The sequence below is a fragment of the Ictidomys tridecemlineatus genome, chromosome 6 (genome assembly GCF_052094955.1).
Source record: "Ictidomys tridecemlineatus isolate mIctTri1 chromosome 6, mIctTri1.hap1, whole genome shotgun sequence".
NCBI lineage: Eukaryota > Metazoa > Chordata > Mammalia > Rodentia > Sciuridae > Ictidomys > Ictidomys tridecemlineatus.
In genome coordinates, this window is record NC_135482.1 from 61,582,121 (window position 1) to 61,603,232 (window position 21,112).

The 21,112-nt window shown below is 35.9% G+C and overlaps 1 protein-coding gene across 7 annotated transcripts in view; it reads left to right on the plus strand.

Moving 5' to 3' along the window:
• Window positions 1–21,112, plus strand: part of LOC101960773 (cyclic AMP-dependent transcription factor ATF-7) — a 103,629-nt gene that overhangs the window by 18,407 nt on the left and 64,110 nt on the right. For all 7 annotated transcript variants that reach the window (XR_005731819.2, XR_013422903.1, XM_021726212.3 and 4 more), the window contains exon 2: window positions 5,565–5,633. Coding sequence is in view for 5 of the 7 variants with exons in the window: in XM_021726210.3 (XP_021581885.1) it covers window positions 5,579–5,633 (55 nt within the window). In the remaining 2 variants the exon portion in view is untranslated. The remainder of the gene's footprint in view (window positions 1–5,564; window positions 5,634–21,112) is intronic.

The following is a 21,112-nucleotide window of genomic DNA, read 5'->3' on the forward strand; positions in this document are numbered from 1 at the left end:
TGTAGATGGATACAATACCTTTATTTTATTTATTTTTATGTGGTGCTGAGTATTGAACTCAGTGCCTCATGTGTGCTAGGCAAGCACTATACCCCTGAGCTATAACCTCAGCCCAGATGGTCCATTTTTTATTTAATGTATATATTTTTTAGTTGTAAGTAGACACAGTACCTTTATTTTATTTTTATGTGGTGCAGAGGATTGAACCCAGTGCCTCATGCTAGGTGAGCGTTCTACCATTGAGCCACAATCTCAGCCCCTGTTCATCCGTTTTGAACTTAATTTGCCAGTTGGTTCTGTTGCTTTGTAGTAGAGAATGAGCAACTTGTTATGATTTAAATTTTAGAGCTTTAGACCTGTCTGACAAGTACATACACCCTGCCCCCACCCCTCCAACACTTAATTTAAAGACATTTTTTTTCCAATCATTCAGATAGGCATTCTTAGCTGACATTATAATTTATTTATTAAAAGCAGTTCGTGGTGGGGCTGGGGTTATGGCTCAGCGGTAGAACGTTTGCCTAGCACGTGCAAGGCCCTGGGTTCGATCCTCAGCACCACGTAAAAATAATAAATAGATAAAATAAAGTTATAAAAAAAAATGTAGTCCGTAGGGCTGAGGCTGTAGCTCAGTGGCAGAGCGCTTGCCTAGCACGTGTGAGGCACTAGGTTTGATCCTTAGCACCATATAAAAATAAACAAATACAATAAAGGCATTCTGTCCATCTATAACTACAAAAACAATTTTTAAAAAAAAGCAATCTGATAGTTGTAGAGCTTTTAAGAAATAATAAAGGTACAAGAAGAATATAAAAATCATGTAGAATATGATTATTATTATCCAGAGATAACCCTTTTTAATATTTTGTTGTTAATTCATCTTTTTCCATACTTATTATTTGTTTTCTATCCTATAGATTTGGAATTATGGATGTATGCAATCTTTTATTGTGCTTTTCTCATTTAATGTATTAGCATTTTCTCATGTCATTAAATAGTTTTCAAATTGTTTTCTTAACATTTTAAATAGTATCTTGTGAGGCAATACCTTAATTTATATTTATCAATTTCTCTTAAAAATTTAATTCCTATCGTTTTGGATTATAATGAACATTTTAATTCGTAAAAGGGTCTGTGTTTCTGGTTTTATTCTTAGAATAGAATCCCAAGAGAAGAATGATTTGTTCAAAGGTATCAAATATTTGGGTAAGACAGTTTACAAATATTGTCAAACTGCTTTTCAGAAAAATTGCCCAAATATGTATTCCTAAAAGTTGCCTCTTCTGCTATATTTGTGATTGACATGCTGTTGTGCCAGAACATATATCTTTTTTTAATACTTTTATTTTATTTATTTATTTTTATGTGGTGCTAAGGATTGAATCCAGTGCCTCACATGTGCTAGGCAAGTGCTCTACCACTGAGCCACAACTTCAGCCCCTGGAATGTGTATCTTGACAGTTCTGGCTGAGGTTTTGTTAAAGGTTTAATTAAGCGTTAACTTTTCTATGTCTGTGTGTGTGTGTGTGTGTGTGTGTGCGCGTGTGTGCGTGTGTGCGCCACACTCACATGTAAGATGATGGTGGGAATTGAATCCAGGGATGCTCTACCACTGAGCTCCATTACCAGCCCTTTTTATTTTTTATTTTGAGACAGGGTCTTGCTGACTTGCTAAGGCTGGCCTCAAACTTGTGATTCTCCTGCCTTAGCTTCCTGGTTTTTTTTTTTAGGTTCATTTTACTTGGCACTTAATAGTTCCATAGTAGTGTTTTTTGAATGAAGGAAGAAAGGATAATCTAATCCCCTTTTAGATTTCTATGAATCTATGATATTTATGGTATATATGCCCTGTCGTTATACCTAGTGATGTTTACTTTTGTCATTAGAACAGGCCCTTGGTTGTATTTGTATGGGGCTTGGATTCCATATTTAAGAATTGGGCCATCTTATTAACACCAATTTGTTACTAAAGAAATTATCACATCGTAACCAGATTCAGAGAATTAACTTTGTAACCCTTAGTTACAGACTCTATCCTCAATTCTATTAAAAGCAAAAACTAAAAGAGATAGATAGATCTATATATACAAAGAAAGAGAATCTGTTTTTTCATTTGTATGTTGACAAATTAGGATCTACTTCTACCTCTGACAAAACTATTAGACATAGGCTTTTGGAAATTATCTCAGTTATTAAAAAGTTATCCTCTAAACATTTTGGGTTTTTTAAAACTTTTTTTCACAGCAATCCTATAACTTTCTCTTTTTAATAAATCCTAAATTTTATCATTTTTGCCTTGTGGCTTCACTGAGTACCTGAGCCTTTCCTCTATACACCTTGATCTCTTGGACGGCCTTTCAGTGCATCTTTGTTTTCCAGTTCTTCCATCCTTGCTGAAGGCATTTCACTTACCCTTGGCAGTACCTCTTAATGTATGTGTATCCCTGTCCTGTTATTTATTGTTTAGTTCTATAAAATGCTTGTGTTTCATCCTAAAGAAATAGATTGAGATGACAACACACTGTGAGTGCTATACCCAGATACATAATCTACTTTGTCAAGCAGTAGTGTTAGCGTCATTATTGAAGATTTCATTTTTTGTCTCCTGTTTATCCTACAGAAATGCGTAGCTTTTTGTTTTTGAAAGAGCATCAGTTTGACCTAACAATTAAAAATTTGTTTTCAGTATCAGATAGAAATAAACCAACAAGATTCTTTATATTAACAAATTGATGCAGGAGAAATTTTAAAAATAGAAATGTTTGTTGGATTTATTTATTTTTTAATGGATGGACAGATCATTCTGATTGTTAAGTATTTAAACTTTCCTTGAAACAAGAAATATGGAAATTACATAGGGCAAAAAATTAAGGGAATGATTTAAGAATAACTGTGGGTATTTAAGAAAAAAAGCCTTCTTCCTCCCATTGTTATCTCCCTTTGGTGAAAACCGTAAAACAAAGGCCAGCAAATTGGGAAGGAAGCAGGAAATCCTAGTTAGTGAATGTCAGTTGAATATTTAAGACCAGTGAAAATGCTAACTTCTGTTAGATTTTAATGCTTTTTTCCCCCCAAAGTGTTTTTTTCTCTCCCCCTGCCCTTTTTTTTCTTTTCAAAAGACATATTTGTTTGTTTCTTTCTTTTTTCCTTCTTTTTGGCTGGGGATGGAAGGACTCAATTTTCTCATCTCTATTTCCTAATAATGATGCTATTAAGTAAAATCCAGAATCCATATATTGTGGTGTGATTGTGAAAAGCCAAGTTAAGTTTGAATTTTGTGGTTCTATGGAAATCATTCCAAAATTTATTTAATCACTTTGTATGCCAGTGCTGTCCCCTTCTCAGCCAGAACCCATTTCTTCCTCTAAGTAAATAGAAAAATGAGAACATTTAGGTCCAAATATCAGAACCAAGATAAAAAATAAAGCATTTTGCGTGGTTCTTGTGTCTACTCTAGCCCTTGTAGTTTACTTCCTGGTTGGAAAATACGTTGGAGGCTCTTTTTGAAATAAAATTTCATTTTGTGATTATATTAGGAAAACAGGTTCTAGGACTAGAAAGTGAAATTATCTGTAGCATAGCATTTAGGACTTTTTCCAGAGATGAATTGCTTTTTAGAAATTATCTGAATTTTCAGACATAAAGTTCTTGGTCTTTATATTTATCTGCTTTTGTTTACCTTTTTTTTTTTGTACAATGTTGTGTTTCCAAAAAGTACTAAAAAATCATCATATATTTTAAATAAACAACTCCCCAAAAAACTCCCTTGTCCTGGGGCTATGTGGAGAAGAATGAAGCTCTCATTTCCCAGTACCCAATCATCAGCTTGAGCTGGCCTCTCCTAGGAACAGAATTTATTGAAGCAATTTATCCTGGCTAAATGTGATATAAATCTGTGTACATGTATGTACATACAGGGTCTCTTCCATTACAGCAATGCTGCAGCATCAGTTTCCTTCATGGTTAGACCATATTCCTATCACATTGAAAGATGACCAAGAAGCCCCTTCTATTTTATTGAGCACCCCACAATTTTAAGCGCTGATTAGTTGTGGAATTGCTGATTAGACAACCAGAAATACTCGTTTCTAACCCCAGAGTGAGCCCTAAGAGAATAGGAGAGATGTTACCTACCCACTCTATGTTTTAAGCATGGTTTTCTGGTTACCAGATTGATTTTAGCATGTTAACATTTTAATTTAATATAGGCCTGACTGAGATTGACATTTTTGTTTATCTCTTAAGATAAAATTTGAAATTTGGTTACAGTTCTGAAATTATTTCCAATCATATTCAAATAATTGAATGTGATTCAATTATTTCAGCTTCTATTATCTTTTCTGTTCATTTGTTTGTATACGTTTCTCTCTTATGGAGAGATGTTTGGAAATGTCCTTTAAGAGTTTAATCTATAAGGGTATTTTCATCCCTTTCCCCGTTTTCTCTTCCACTTTTCCAAAATACTGTTTATCTTTTGGGAATATTTTTACTGTGATTTGCATTTCTAATATTTATTCATCTATACCTCTATTTTTATTCCTAGTTGGAATATGAGAAATTTTCCCAACCCAATGAGATTGGAATTATTGTTCATTGACAAAGGATGTTAATCAATATTTTGAGAATTTAGCTTCAGTATTAAAATATATATATATACACACACACACACATAAATAATTATAAATTCTGTTAAATTCTTCAGAGAAATAGAGGAGATGGATGGTGATGCTTTTTAGTGTCATTTCTTTTATCCCCTGCAGCAGTACACATCTGTTGGCTGCAACAGAGCAGCCTAAGAACTCTGGGCGAGAGCCGCACAAACAGCCGGAACATATTCACCCAGTAAACCCCCAAAGAGTCGACATTTGTTTTATTGCTGCTTTTAAAAACCTCACCATAAATAGAATCAGAGGGGGGGAAGGGTACCGATATTTCTCCATTTGCCACAGTCGATTGGTGGGGGGGAGGAGGAGGTTCCCAGTGGGGAAAGAAGGCTTTTATTTTTATTTTTTTATTAATGAAAATCATTTCCCATGTAGCCCAATAGGATGGGTGCTTTGTTTTCTTTGGCAATAATCTGGGATAAACGACTCTTGCCAACAGTCTCGTAGTTTATACACCAGGGAGCCAGATTATGGCCCTGTAAAACGGAGCACCCCTCCTATAATCCCTTAATTAATTAAATGACAAATTTTGGTCTTCTCTAGTTCAAAAATATGGCTTCCACATCGAACATTCAGTGGATTTATTGACATAGGGAACTGCACTGTTGTAATTCAGCAGACTAGAGAAGTGTGTTATGTACTGTAGCAGAAAGGGAAAATCTAGCAAAGGTTTGAAATTCCTTGACTATTTAAGTCTAAATTTTTCTAATTAAAAATTTAAATTGAGGCACAGTAGATCACATGCCACCTGTCTAATGGGTCTCCTTAAAGTAGCCTGTGTTTACAGCTTTGATAGCTAGCATTCTTGGAACACCTGTTTCTAGGCTTGATATTTTTGAAGCACATTTTTTTTGCTCCAGCGTATTTAACATAACTTTTCCCCTACCTCCCCCTCCTCAGCTCCGCTCAGCTATATGAAATATGGGAGACGACAGACCGTTTGTGTGCAATGCCCCGGGCTGTGGACAGGTACGTTTACAATATACTTTATTGTGAATGTCTTGTTGTGAATCAAAGTGGCTGTTTTATCACTAAGGCAAAGAGTTTAAAGCCGGTATTTTACGTGATCACTGGAGGTAATCAGATCAGAGGATTTGCAGTGTGTAAATCCAAGTTATGAGGAAGTGTAGGCACTCTACCGTAATGAAATCTGCCTTGCTCTCTTCCATATTGTTATTCTACTGGTGTTTGTTTTCCAACACAGTGTTGAAGAATACATGTTGCTCTCTCCTCTTTTGTAAAGCTATCCATCTAAATACAAAGCAAGTTTAGAAATATCTTCATGGATATAAAAGTCTACTTAACATATTTGGAGAGATAGCTGACAAGGTACCCTTCATGTGAACCCCAATTTCAGATTCTTTTTTTTTTTTTTAATAAGAAAAAGTGTTTCTTCTGTTGATCCAGAAAATCATGTTTAATAGGTAAGGAAGAGATTTATCTAGGAAAGACAAATCTAATATAGAACCTGAGATATTATAGCAGTATATAAACATTTCCCTTGTCTGATACTATGAAATGCATTGTTCTGTGAGCTGACATGTAATTTTTGTGTATATATGTATAAGTCAGACATTTCTCATCATATGCCTTTTTAATAAAGCAATTTTGATGTAATTGCCTTTTTCAAACTTCTTAATTCTTAATACTCTGTGCCAATACCATGTTCCACAAAAAAAAGAAAAAGAATACAAAAAAAAGTTTTTATCTGTCTTTATTAATTCATTTTACAGACCCTGAAGGGTGACTTTCTGTTCATTTAGAAGTAAGTCATAGGCCTGTCCAGTGACACTTACTGGTAGTATGTAAGATTGCAGACTAGTTCTAGTAAACATTATAAATATTTAGACAAAAAGAAGAGTTTAGTTCTAGAGATTAGTAAGAATTGGCTGGGCACAGTGGTGCATGCCTGTGATCCTAGCAGCTTGGGAGGCTGAGGCAGGAGGATTGCTAGTTCAAAACCAGTCTCAGCAACAGTGAGGTGCTAAGCAACTCAGTGAGACCCTGTCTTTAAATAAAATAGAAAATAGGGCTGGGGATGTGGGTCAGTGGTCGAGTTCCCCTGAGTTCAATCCCTGGTACCAAAACAAAACAAAACAAAACAAAAAAACCCCAGACTACTAATAACTGGAATTTGAGTAGTAGAAGAGATGAGGATGGTAACAAGAAATGGACAGAGGGAAGAGTCCAAATTTCAGTAAATGCTGAAAATTTCAGATAAGACACTAACAAAGCTATTGTATTCTGCAATATTCAGCATCCTAAGATGCATTTTCTTTTTCTTGTCAAAACATTCTACTTTATTACTGACTGCTTGTTTCCCCATGTGGTCTATATTTAATTTTTTTAACAATAGAAGACAGTTAGAAATATAGGGTAAATTTGTTTTCACTTCTCAAACAGCTTTATTAAAGAACATACCTAAAAATGATCCCTCCAACTTTCTGTGTGTGAATTTAATAATACTATTTACTATGACTCTTGACAACTGATAACTTTGTACCCTTTTTACTTCTCTACTGGAAAAATCTGCTTTTTTGGTGAAAGCATTTATTTTTCTGATATTTACCATTATTTTCTTTATTTATTGCTTAAACTACTCAATTTCTATGTCTTACATTAAGTATACTTATTATACATACAGTATACATAAAACCATCCAAACAAGGATTTCTCAAAGAAATAAGAATGGATGATAAAAATAAGGAAATACATGAGAAAAACATCTCTTAAGCTTTTTGAGCAAAACAGTGTAAATAACATCTCTTCAGGCTGTCTTGTTAAAAAAGAGTAGTATTCACTAATATTGGTGTTTGTTTCCTTGTTTTCATTTTCTCTTTAAAAATTTTTAAAAAAATTTTTCCTAGATGGAGGAAAACAGTAAGGATTTTTGCTTTGATTCTTCCCTGAGTTGTTAGGTTTCATTTCATCATAATCCTTTCCTTCCCCTGTTTTTCTTTCTCACTTCTGAATTGTGTAGTGGTATTTTGGTTATTAGGATTCATTATAACCACTGACTTACATTCTCAAAGCTTCCTCCAACCCCAAGGAAAAGGTGGGTGTGACACTTGGGGGAATTGCTACCTTCTTGAGAATTCTAGTTACTTGATCCATAGTAAAAGGATAGCTGAGTGTAGTGGTGAATACTTGTAATCCTAGTGACTTGGGAGGCTGAGATAGGAGGATTACAAGTTTGAGGCCAGCCTTGGCAACTAAGTGAGACCCTGTCTCAAAATAAAAAAGAGCTGGGTATGTAGCTCAATGATAAATCACCCCTGGATTCAATCCCCAGTACAAAAAAAAAGGGGGGGGGCGATAAAGGAAAAGGATAGAAAGCAACAACTTAAGACTTTGAAGCCAGCATGATTCATTCCTTTATTTTCTTTGCATATCAAACTATTTTCTGGTGAGATTATAGTTCTGAAGTTATATTTAGTCTCCTTCCAAGTTTTCCCCCCAATATTTAGTAACAGATAGCTTTAGAGTGGAATTTCTACAAGATGTACTGTGATTGCTTTATGTTACATGAATGTTATACATTAGAGAAAATCTGGCAGAGAAGATAAATTTAGTTGTTAGCTACCCTTGGCCTGTCATTCAAATTCCTTATATCCCTTGAGAATAATTGCATTCTTGAGCCACCTGGAGGTCTTAAAGTTATTTGTAATCCACTTGTCATTGGCTCAAATTATTTATTCCAGAATATATAGAATACTAAAAAAACTATATAAGCTCCAGGAGGGTAATAAGGACCATGATAGCCAGACATAGTGGTGTACACCTGTAATCCCACTGTCTGGGAAGGCTGAGGCAGGAGGATGGCGATTTCAAGGCCAGTCTAAGCAACTTAGCAAGACTCTAGGCAACTTAGTGAGACCCTGTCTCACAAAATGAAAAGGCTGGGGATGTAGCTCTGTGGTACAGTGCCTCTGAATTCAATCCCCCAATACAAAAAAAGAAAGAAAGAAAATAAGAACCAAGATACATTTTAGAAGGCATAGTTTAGAACCTACTATGAGAGAAGTCTCAAAAAGCAGTGGTTTGGGCTAGGATTGTGGTTCAGTGGTAGAATTTCGTCTAACACATGTGAGGCACTGAGTTCGATCCTCAGCACCAAATAAAAATAAAATAAAGATATTGTGTCCACTTAAAACTAAAAATTAAATATTTTAAAAAAGCAATGGCTTTTACCAGGTAGAGAAAACAGGAGTGAAAGCAAATTTATAATTCAAGAGGCTGATTGTTAAAAGCAAGCAAATAAAACTATAGGAATCTTGCTGTGCACAGTGGCATATACCTGCAATCTCAGCAACTTAAGGCAGGATGATCACAAGTGTTTGCTCAGCCTCAACATCTTATTAAGACTCTCAGCAACTTAGTGAGACCCTGTCTCAAAATAAAAATTTAAAACAACAACTATAGGAATCTTGAATTATTTCTATAACTGTTCCCTGCTCAGAGTTTACCCTGTATTTGCCTAAATTAATGTCATCCTACACTTTAATATTAAGGGAAGGTGAAAGGAAAATTCACCTAAAATAGACTGGTGGATTATGCTCTCCACTATATAATCAAAACCACCAGGCTTTCAATGGATACATAAACATGTTTTGGTTGCTAGGTCTTTAATGGCTGTTATTTTTGGATTCTGTTCATGATCCACTTTCCAACAGTACGTCTGATGTGACACAGCTGAGTTCTAAATATGCTGCATGTACTTAAAAAAAAAAAAAAAGATGGCAGCTAAAGGTTGTACTGTCTGCATTCTTATCTGAAAAAAACAGGTGATAAAGAGTTTTTTAGCCCTATTATTTCTGTTCTCCTGTTGAGATACTTTGTTTCTCTTGAAGTAGTGTCACTTTCATGAGGAGGAACGGTAGGAAAAAGTTTTCCTGCTAAAACCTCTTTGTGGAATATGGTAGAAGGAGTCATTAATAGAGCTGCTTCCTGAGAGAGGACCAGTTAGTGTTAATAGTGCCCCCAGACATTCTGTTGAATCAAGTTATATGGGTTTTTGAAATGTTTATTAGATAGCATCTCTTTATAAACATAAAATGGCTTTGTCGGGTTTTTTCTTTTCTTTTTTTTTGTGATGGGGTCTCACTATATTGCCAAAGCTGGCCTCAAACTTGTGGGTTCAAGTAATCCTGATTCACCTTCTTAAGTAGCTGAGTTTACAGGTGTGAAATACCATACCTGGCTTAATTTGTAATTTTTAACACTTTTGGGGGACACTTTCACTTAAAGATGGAATATAAAATTATTATATGTGGAAGCAGGTATAAATACTATGTTGGTAATCTTGAATTTCAGATATTATTTCATGTGTACATAGTTAAATAATATACCTCTTTTTTGTTTTATTTTTACCCAGTTTTTATTCCTAGGAGTCTACACATTCCATAATCCTGTACCTCCCTCATAGGCATATAACAGTGGTTTATAGTACAAATTATGTAGATTTAAATGGCCCCTCTGGATACCATCATCAAGTCTTTGAGCAAAAGCTGGTCATATCAGCTTATTACTTTAGAACAGGAGCACATTTCCTCTGAGGAAATACCACTCCAGGAACAGATAGTAAAATCCCATTATCAGCCACTGAGAAAAGTTTCTGTCATAACCACTCTGTATCATCTCTGTCCTTTTAAGGGAAAGTCATCTGTACAGTATGATCCTGAGAGTCTGAAGATACCTACTTTATCCCAGAGGACTTCTAGATAGAGGTTGAGATTTTCTTCATATTTTTCTGAGACATGAAAAATACAACTAACTCATAGACCTCCAGGGCCTCTTTTTCTCTTCAAAGGCCAAGAATAGCAATGGAGCCCTAGTTGTGGTGAGGTTGAGGGCAGCTTCTTGCACCTCCTTATCTTGTCATAGTAGAAATAATGTTTATGGTACTGTAGTCCTGGCTTCACTTGGCGTTTAACCAGCCTCCAAAGCTGTTTATTGCTTCATATCCTCTACCTCCATGAACATTATCCCTTAAATCTCTATTTCTCTGTAATATATGAGGCAACAAATAGCTCCTAAGATTGGTTAAATGCTGGCATGCTGCAAAGGTATATGTTTTATTGCCTGTATAACACAAATCTATAGAGGTTACTCCTGTTATCCCAGTGTTCCATTAAAAGGACCATACTGGTACTGTGGGAATCTGGATCTTACATTGTATCCCTTTGACACGTTTTTCCTATTACTTGGCATGAATACAAAATAAAAGCAAGGAATAATGAGTTGGTGCTGATTACTAATTCTTTATGTTAGGGAAGCATCTTGAATTGGAAAATAACGGGAAGAAATAGCTCTGGTAGATAAATGCCATTTGTGGTGGTATATGCTGTATTTACATGCTATGACAGGTGAAGGTAATTTCAGGCAAATAGATAAGCTTTCTTCCTCACTCTTTGCCAAGAGTTTAAAAAAATTTAAATTTTTATTTAATAATTCATATTTCATTCAATAATTCATCCAGTTCCCATCTGGTAAGAGTGCCTGCATGCTGTCACGCAGCTGAAAATACACTGCATTATACACAATTAGGCCAAATGCTAACCTTATTTTTTGTAATATGTTGATTTTGCAATTACTTTCAGCTCACTCTGAGTGCACTGCAGTTTTATGTAACCCTGTAATGAAAATAGACTACTGTTACTCATTGTATAGGCAAGACTGGGACTGGGGTTTTAAAAATGGAGGTGTTAAGAACAAGGAAAAACTTACATTGCTTTATGTCAGATATGGCACTCTTCTTTTTTTTAAAATTTTTTAGTTGATGATGAACCTTTATTTTATTTATATATGGTGTGAGAATTGAACCTAGAGCCTCGCACATGCTAGGCAAGTGCTCTACCATGGAGCCACAACCCCCACCCAGATCTGGCACTCTTGACACTTGTCCTTAGAAACATTTAGTTGGTTGTTTATTTTTTTTCTTTTATTCTTTTTCCCCTCTCTTTTCACTTTTTTTTTATTGGTATATTATAGTTGCACATAATGATAGGATTTGTTGTTATATATTTGTGCATGAACATGAAATAACAATATAATTTGGTCAATATCACTTCCCAGGACTACCCCCTTTCTCCTCCCCTTCTATTCTTTAGTTTCTTTCCTCTACTGATCTCCCTTTGATTTTTAAATTAATTAACTTATTTATTCTAATGAGGTACATATGACAGCAGAATGCATTTTGATTCATTGTACATAGTTGCAACACAACTTTTCATTTTTCTGATTGTGCACCATATGTGCAGTCATACATGTACCTAGGGGAATGATATTCCCTGTGGTTTTCATGAGACCCCCCCCCACACATCTTTCCTTTTGGTTGTTTAATTTTTTATGTTAGGTTTATTATGCTGTTACTAAAAGCATAGCATATTAAAAGCATCCTTGCTCCTGTCTATCTCCTCCATTGAAAAAGAATACCTATGTAAACCTAATTGGAGCTATACCCAGAAAAATTCTTGATTTCCTTGGATACAGCTTAATATTCAAAATGGGAGCCCAGAAACTGTTCTTAGAGTATTTTTGGTAGGAAAAAATAAAGTTCTGAATCTTTTTATTTCAGTTCTTCCCAAGTCAGGAGTGGGTTTCTTTCCCAGTCCCTTCTTTTCCATACTGCTGAGGTTACAAAGTGCCTTCCTGATCTGAGAGCCTGTCCTTCCTTTATCCCTCTTTGCCACCCTTGCAAAACCATATATAGCCAGGTTTTGACTTACAAGATATTGTCATTATATAGAATTTTTCATTCTTTTGTCAAATAATCTTCCAGCTAATGCAGCAGATTAAACAGCAAGTATACTCCCTCTTCTGGTTACTGTATTTCTTTAATGCAGATTGACTTGCTCAGCACTTGCATTCTGAAGTCCTTGTTAGGGCTTCTCTGTATGTGGATTCATAACACATCTGTTTGTACATCCACAGTGCTGTATAAATAATAATAAGTAATCACCAGATGGCCTATAACTGCTCCTCTGGACCCTCTGGGTCTCTTGAAGCTGTTAGTAAAGTCTTCTGGCGTTTTGCTGGGGAAAACTTGTCATAGATTTATTTCTAAAACAACTCAAACTCACAACTGGGTGTTTAGGACTAGATATTGCTGTCTGTGTTGTAAATATTTAACAGGCTTTGTACAATGACAAGTAAAAGCGCCATTACTAACCACACACTGTGGCTTTGGAGCTCTTCTTCCCTCCCGGCCATTTAGAAAGGAAAAGAAATGCCAATAAATTGTGCATTATGAACAAGGTGCAAGAGATGCTCTCTGGAAGATCTTTCTGAAGAGAAGAAAGAGAACTTCAACATTGTGCTTGAAGGATTATAATTGGGCAAACAAGGTTTTTAACTGTATGCCAGTGACTTAAATAATACACAATGCTTCTATAAAGTTGGGCTTTAATACTTTAAGAAAAAGCTCCTAACGATAGAATTTAGTCAGATCTTAGTTTCGACCCTTTTTGAATCTTCATAGCCAAATGATAAACCCTTTGAAAAGGGTAATTTCTCAATACAACAATGTATATTTTTAAAAATTAAAGTAGAACTCATTACCACTAAATTTTACTGGTTTCTTTTTATTTCTTTGTTTCCCATAAGATAACCCAAATATTTTAGACAGAAATTGAGTGTCATCTCTCAAATCTAGGTTTCTTTTCTCTGTTGAGGGATGAATCTTTATAACTTCAAAGAGACTATCCTTTAAATTGCAACACATGCCTGTTACTATTGAGTTAGGATGTGTAAAAAGCTTTTCATTTTCAAAATACTGTTTTGAAGAGATGTTGAGATGATGTTTAAATTGTGAGGAAGACATGCTATTAATAATTAATTATAGAGAGATATTGCCTTTTAAATTTTCTTTCACAAAATTATGTTGAGGATTTTATTTATTTTATTTTATTTTTTTGTACCAGGAACTAAATGCAGGGATGCTTAACCTCTGAGCCACATCCCCAACCCTTTTTATTTTTATTTCGCTAAGTTAACTAGGCCTTGCTAAGTTGCTGAGGCTGACTTTGAACTTGCAGTCCTCCTTTCTTAGCCTCCCAAGTCACTGGGATTATAGGCATGTGCTACTATGCCTGGCTAAGGATCAGATTTTAAAAAGGAAAACATCACAGAGAAAAAATGGAAGCTTTGAGGTTTATCTCAAATTAGCTTATTCGTAGTCTGGCATACCATGTGCTATGTGTGGCTGCTGATTCTGCCAGCAGATTGAAGTGCTGAACCAACTTCTGCTCTAAAGGCTAAAATTGCCAGCCATCATTCCAGCTTTTAAATCTTGATGTTCCCATCAGTGATGCCAGATTTTGAGCAAACATAGCTTTGTCTGTAGATGCCAGATGGAATTTACAATTCCCTGGGTTGGAAGGAAAGAGTTCTTTCTTTTCGCCTTTGAAAAACTTGAGTGGCTCTGCAGGGAAAGTAGTAGAATAAATCTGTAGCTTTGGTGTGTCTTTTGAGTCATTGTAGAAGGCTGAGTGCTTTATTCAGCATTCAGCTGATTGGCTGTCAGATTTGCAGCTCTGCTTATCGAAGATGTGGCCTCTGGAAGAGCCACTTATGTTATTTTGAAGAGAATAATCCTGTGGCAAAAGGAACACTTTCTACTTTCTCCTAAGGGTCAGATCTTCTTTTGATACTGGGTAATATCCCTTGATTTTCCTGAAAAATCTGTCATAAAGATTGGCACCAGCATAGGTTGCAGATGTGGTTACAATGACAAATCCTGATTCCTTAGCCACAGAGCAAGGTATCAGAGTGATACTCATAAGTATGCCAGCGGCTTAATGATGGTGATTTTTCTGCTGAGACTCTCAATATCCCTTATAAGCCTCTTGGCTTCTTTTTTCTCTGAGAGAAATAAATTTGTTTTAGTTGTTTGCACACCAGTCGCCATAAAATGCCATACAGAGAGTTGTCTTTATCTCCTTCACTTCCTCAAGCTTCTTTGTCTTTAGTAAATTGACCTCTCCAGATTGAGATCAAGTCCTACAGTTTAAGCTTTCACCTTTTGCCTTTCGTTTATACAACTTGTCTTGGCTCATTGTCCTTATACCTGGTGGGGATTATGGTTTTTGGGGTTTTTTTTGTGATGCTAGAGATTGAACCCAGGGCCTTAGATGTGCAAGGCAAGCACTCTACCAACTGAGCTATATCCCCAGCCCCCTGGTGGGGGTTATTAACAGCATTTTCTCTCTCTTTTTTTTTAATAATTAATAGACTTTGCCACACATAATTTTTCCTTTTTTTCTTTATTATTATTATTGCATACTGAGGATTGAACACAGGAGCATTCTGCTTCTGAACTACATCCATGACCCTTTTAAAAAAATCGTTGTTGTTGTTGTTATTGTTGTTATTATTATAGTACTGGGGATCAAACCCAGGAGCATTCTACCCCTGAGATAGGTCCCTAGCTATTTTTATTTATTTTATTTTGATTCAGGGTCTAAGTTCCAGGTCTGGCTTTGAACTTGTGATTCTCTTATTTCAGCCTCCTAAGTAGCCATAGCACCTAGCAGTTTTCCCTATTATTTAACATTTTAGTGTTTTATATTTGTTACAATTGGTTAGTAAATATCAATACATTATTGTTGATTAAAGTCCATGTTTTAAAATTTTTTTTTGTTGTTGTTGTTCATAGACATTTATTTATCTTTATGTGGTACTGAAGATCGAACCCAATGCCTCACACACACTAGGCAAGCACTCTATCACTGAGCTACAGCCCCAGCCCTAAAGTCTATGTTTTTTATTATGGTTCATTCTGTGTGTGCATTCTATGGATTTTGATAAATATATGATATTTATCTACCTTATAATGTCCAGAATAGTTTCACTGATGTAAAATAGATGGGCCTGTGCTCTACCCATTTATATCTCCTTCCCCTCCTCTTTCTGATCCCCTGGTAATATCTGTATCTCTTCTCTTCTCTCCCCGCCACCTCTTTCTCTTTCTCTCATTGGGGATCAAATCCAGGACCCATGTTTGCTAAGTAGGCCCTCTACCACTGAGCTATACCCCCATTTTTTTATATGAGGGGAAGGGGGAAGTACTGGGGATTGAACCCACAGGTACTCTACCACTGAGCTAGAGCCCTAGACTTCTATTTTTATTTTGAGACAGGGTCTTGCTAGTTGCTGAGGGGTCCTCAAACTTGGGATCCTCCTGCCTCAGCCTTCTGAGTGTCTGGGATTATAAGCATGTGCCACTGCACCTGGCCTTACCAGTGATCTTTTTACTATCTCCATAGTTTTGCCTTTTAAGAATATCATGTACTTTTTTTGTTTGTTTAAGACACTGTCTTGTTGTGTTGCCCAGCCTGACAAAAATTCCTAGGCTCAAATGATTTTCCTGCCTTAGTCTTCCAAGAAGCTAGAAATATAGGCATGCTCCATTACACCTGGCCCTCCAGATTTTTAAAGTTGTAGCAGATAATAATGTGATTGGAGATAGAGGAGAAGAAAAATAGATGTGGAAGGCACCTCAGCTTGAAGTTTTCTCCAGGAGTTTATCTAGGAAGATTTAGGTGACAAGCCTTTCTGCTCTCTGGGAGCCTCTCTGATGTTATAGGAATTGGCTTGCCTAGAGTTAGCTTTACTGGTTCTAGGTGTTAGGAGCAAGAACAGGATGAACACTGTGTGAGCTTATATGGGAATTAAGGTATTAGGGCTGGGCAATACAAAAGGATATAGAGCATGTGATCCCTTTTCCTTTGATGAGGTCAGTGACAATGAAACCTCCTTTTCCCACTTTCTCATGGGCAGCCTTATATAATTGAACAAAAAAATACAATTTAAAGGTCATTAGAAAAGACACACCATCCAGAAATAAACCCCTTTACTTTTATTTAAATGAAAGATTCATAAAATTAACAATTTGGGGGGAAATGATGGAGAAATGTATTGAGGCCATCATTTACACTTTAGTATAAATTAGCTTAATGACAGCCATAATCTCGTCTACATAAAGCAATGGAAACTTTAATTTGGTGTTAGGGGACAGTAGATGAGAACTGGCTTAGATGGAATGGTCCCTGAGAAAAGATACCACTATTTATGAGGATGTCAAAGATAAACAGATCTACTTTTTTTTTTTTAATGATGCTGAAGATTAAACCAAGCCCTTGTATATGCTAAGCAAGCATTCTACTGCTAAACAGCAACCCCAGCACCATATCTACTTGGTTCTGTTTTGGGATATCTCAGTTTCCTTTCCCAGATGTTAGTTGAGAAGTCGAAATCTTAAGGGCTCCAGTAAACACTGAAACCAGTTTAGTTGTCTTTTTAAGTTTATTTTTATTTTTATTTTTTGTAGTTGTAGATGGACACAGTGTCTTTATTTTATTTATATTTTATGTGGTGCTGAGGATCAAACCTAGTGCCTCACGTGTGTTAGGCTCTACCACTGAGCCACAACCCCAGTCCCAGTTTAATTGTCTTTTTTTTTTTAAGTCATATCTTCCTTTTTCTATCTGTAAAATATGGATTGATAAAACATGAAGGAAGGAGAAATAATTCTCTAATTCTAGGACTTAAACTTCCTATTTACCTAGACTTCTAGCCCCTTTAGTAGGCAAAAGGTGTGTTAGGCAAACTGTCTCCTGTTGAGTTATATCTCCAGCCCAAGATCTCTTTGTATAGAGATATTGTCTTCTTTTGTTTGTTGAGACAGCTTCTTGCTATGTTGCCCAGGCTGGCCTCCGAATCCTAGGTTCAAGCAATCCTTCTGCTTCAGCATTCCACATAACTGGGACCAAAGACCTTGCTACTTTCCCTGGCTTCAGATACTGTCTCTTTATCATCTAGGTTTAACTGTTTATGAGACTCTTATAGTCTTTCCCTCAATACTAATTTCCTTATTTATTAAGCTAAAATAATGCTGGTAAAATGAAAAGTAGCCTAAGGAAGATTCTTAGAATTATGTTGAGGATTAACAATAATTAGCTTATACTAACAGGTTGTGTATACATATACACATATACTATTTAGAGGAAATGTCATGTTTTTCTGTCTATTTTTTTGCACTGGAAATTGATTTTACGGTGCTTTAACCACTGAGATACGTTGCCAGCCCTTTTTATTTTGAGACAGTCTTGCTAAGTTACTTGGGACCTTGATAAATTGCCAACGCCTCGAACCTGTGATCCTGCTGTCTCAGCCTGCCAAAAATATGGTATTTATGTAGTATACAGGAAATTTATCCAGAGAACTAGGAAGAATGAAAGAACAAAATACAATGAAACTTGTTGAACTTTATGGATATAATAAACAGCTTCTGAAGCAACAATAACCATAGCTAACTGAGCTCTTATTGTGTTTTATATGAAAGTACTTTATAGGTATTATTTTGTTGAATCCTATCTGAGAATTTAGTGTCATCCTCATTTTACAGATGAGAAAACTAAGGCTTGGATATGTTAAGGGTACTGGTAGAAGAGTAAAGTACTTTGTGACAGAGATATGACTCAGATCCAGATAGACTACAGTCCAACACTCTTAAATACTAGGCCAAATCACTTCCTTACTATTTTCTAAACACATGTCAGAATTTACATCTAGCATAGACAAAAATGAATAAATAGTGGGTTTGGTAAATGGTGTAAATGCAATTAGTTAGGTCCAATGTGTAGTTTGTTACTGATCCAAGTTTCTGGCTGCCATACCAGTGAGAGATGAAGCTATAACTGAGCTCTGCCTGTGAAAAATAAGATAGGATTTCTTACTAAAATGAATAGAATGCTCAGACACTACCTCCACCTTAATCTACAGTTTTGTTTTGTTTTGTTTTGTTTTTTAATCTCTCTGGGAATGTTTCTAATATATGTCAATTCTCTCTAAGGTAAGCCACTACCATTTTGAAGCAAGGATATATATTTTTTTCCCACAATACTAGGGATTGAACCTAAGGGTGCTCTACCCCTGGGCTACATCACCAGTCCTTTTTTATTATGAGACAGGGTCTAATTAAGTTACTTAAGGCCTCACTAAATTGCTGAGGCTGGCCTTAAACTTGTGATTCTCCTGCCTCAGCCTCTCAACTGACTGGAATTACAGGCAGGTACTACCATGCCCTGCTAAAAACGATTTTTTGACCAGCCAGAAATGTAAACAGAACTGGAAAACTAGGGCATGAATGTTGTGGATTTAGCATCCTCTACTCATAGGTCTAAAGAAGTGTTGTAGTATCATCTTAATGAATTCTAGGCTAGGTTACTTTCTTATTCATATTCTCTTCTTTCACACATTAGTTTTAAGCCTGTAAACTCCTAAATGCAAAGGATGGTGTCACTTTATCTTCTTTTGTGTAGTACCATGTATATGTAAAGGACCAGAAAAAGTCAGGGAGTCTTATAGTTGATATTTATACTAAAGGGGGTCTTGATATTTGTAGTAAAAGATTTCTTTATGTTTTGTCTGAATGTTTTTATCTTCCCCAGGAAAGTCACTTAAAATATACATTTTCCTTATTGATTCTGGTAATGATTCATTGTATAACTGTGGACTATGTGAAATTAACTGCATTCAGCTGTAGGAAATACCTGACTATAGTCTTATCTTTTCTATCTCAGACCATAAAGTTAAATTCTTGGCTTCAGAATTCAGAGTGCATCATTAGGCAGTGCAGTGTCACAACCTACGAAATTATCACTCTGGGTATCCAGAGATCTCATTTGTATTTTTTGCTAGGTGATTCTGATAGATCAGTTAGCTGTATGTGAGTGTGGACTACTGTGTGTGTGTGTGTGTGTGTGTGTGTGTGTGTGTGTGTGTGTGTGAAAAAGCGGGGGGCGAAAGAAAGCTATGCCAGAAGTTCCTATAAAAGTAAGTACAGGGCTGGGGTTGTGGCGTAGTGGTAGAGCGCCTACCTGGCACGTGTGAGGCACTGGGTTTGATTCTCAGCACCACATAAAAATAAATAAAGGTAATGTGTCAATCTACAGCTTAAAAAAAAAAAAAAGTACAAAGAAGAAAAGGTGATTCAGGGCAGTGACCAAAGCTGCAAGCTTGGCTCTTCAAGATTGTTAGACAATGATAGTTTAATGGAATGATTGAAGACTACAATATTTTAATGTTAAGCCTCAGTTATCTCCTTGGGTGTCTGTCTTTTTGTTTATAAACTCACAAGTGTTTTTCCCATTGTCATAGTTATTGGAATCAAATGAAAAGAAGTATTGGGATAATTTTTAAAATCTCAGTTGTGGGGGCTGGGGTTTGTGGTTCAGTGATAGAGTGCTCACCTAGTACGTGTGAGGCCCTGGGTTCGATCCTCAGCACCACATAAAAATAAATAAATAAAATAAAGGTATTGTGTCCAACTACAACTAAAAAGTACACATTAAAAAAAATCTCAGGGGCTGGGGATGTGGCTCAAGTGGTAGCATGCTCGCCTGGCATGCGTGCGGCCCAGGTTCGATCCTCAGCACCACATACCAACAAAGATGTTGTGTCCGCCGAGAACTAAAAAAAAATAAATATTAAAAATTCTCTCTCTCTCTCTCTCCTCTCTCACTCTCTTTTTTTTTAAAAAAAAGGAAAGAACCTGTTCTTTCTTTCTTTTAAAAAAAAAATCTCAGTTGTGGTATATACGTGTAGTTAGCTTTGTATATTAGAGTGGACAAATAGTATTACAAATATCTGTCACCTCAGTGAGTTTTTTTTTTCTTTTTATATAGTGGCAATCTGTGTGCATTAATTTTTTCATTTTATTATGTTCATAACTTTAGATATTCTTTATTTTACTTCAGTTTCAGGTATTTCTTAGGATTAAGGGACAAATTGTAGTCCCATATTGAGAGGGGACAATGAAAGTAGTTAACTAAAAATTTCAGGGATCCAGTTGTCTAAATATGTCTTATAAAACACTATATTAGATTTAACACTTAGATAGTCTCTTTTCAGTCTTTCCTTTGCTTCCTTTTCAGGCTTACTTTGATAATTGCACTAGTGGAAAGGGGAGACTTTATTTTGGCATTATTTCACTTTATTGCTTGTGTTTGAAACTCACAGACCTTTTGGAGGCTTGTACTTTCTAAGTATGATCATTTGACTGCCCAGAAGAGAGAGGATTGTATGCACATACACAGCAACTTTTGGCAGAGCAGTGGTTAAAGGTTTGAACATATTGTACCTTGTTGGCTATTCCTTTAGTCCTCAGGGAGGCATTTTTGCTCCTTCATAGACAGTAATCTGCTTGTCAGAGTGGAAATGGCTTTTTGTTTTTTCCTTTATCTAGTAAAATACAGTGGACTAAGGCTTTTGGGGAAGCAATTTCTTCCTCCACCACATGAACAGAAGGTTGTGGATAATGTCTTTGGAACAAAGGGGAGGTGGTGATAGAAAAACCAGTGGCTAATGTACAATTGGATTGGAACTTTTTCGAGAAGAAAATTATTTCTTGAAAAGCTGATTTTTTTGCCGTGCTGGTTTTTAATTTT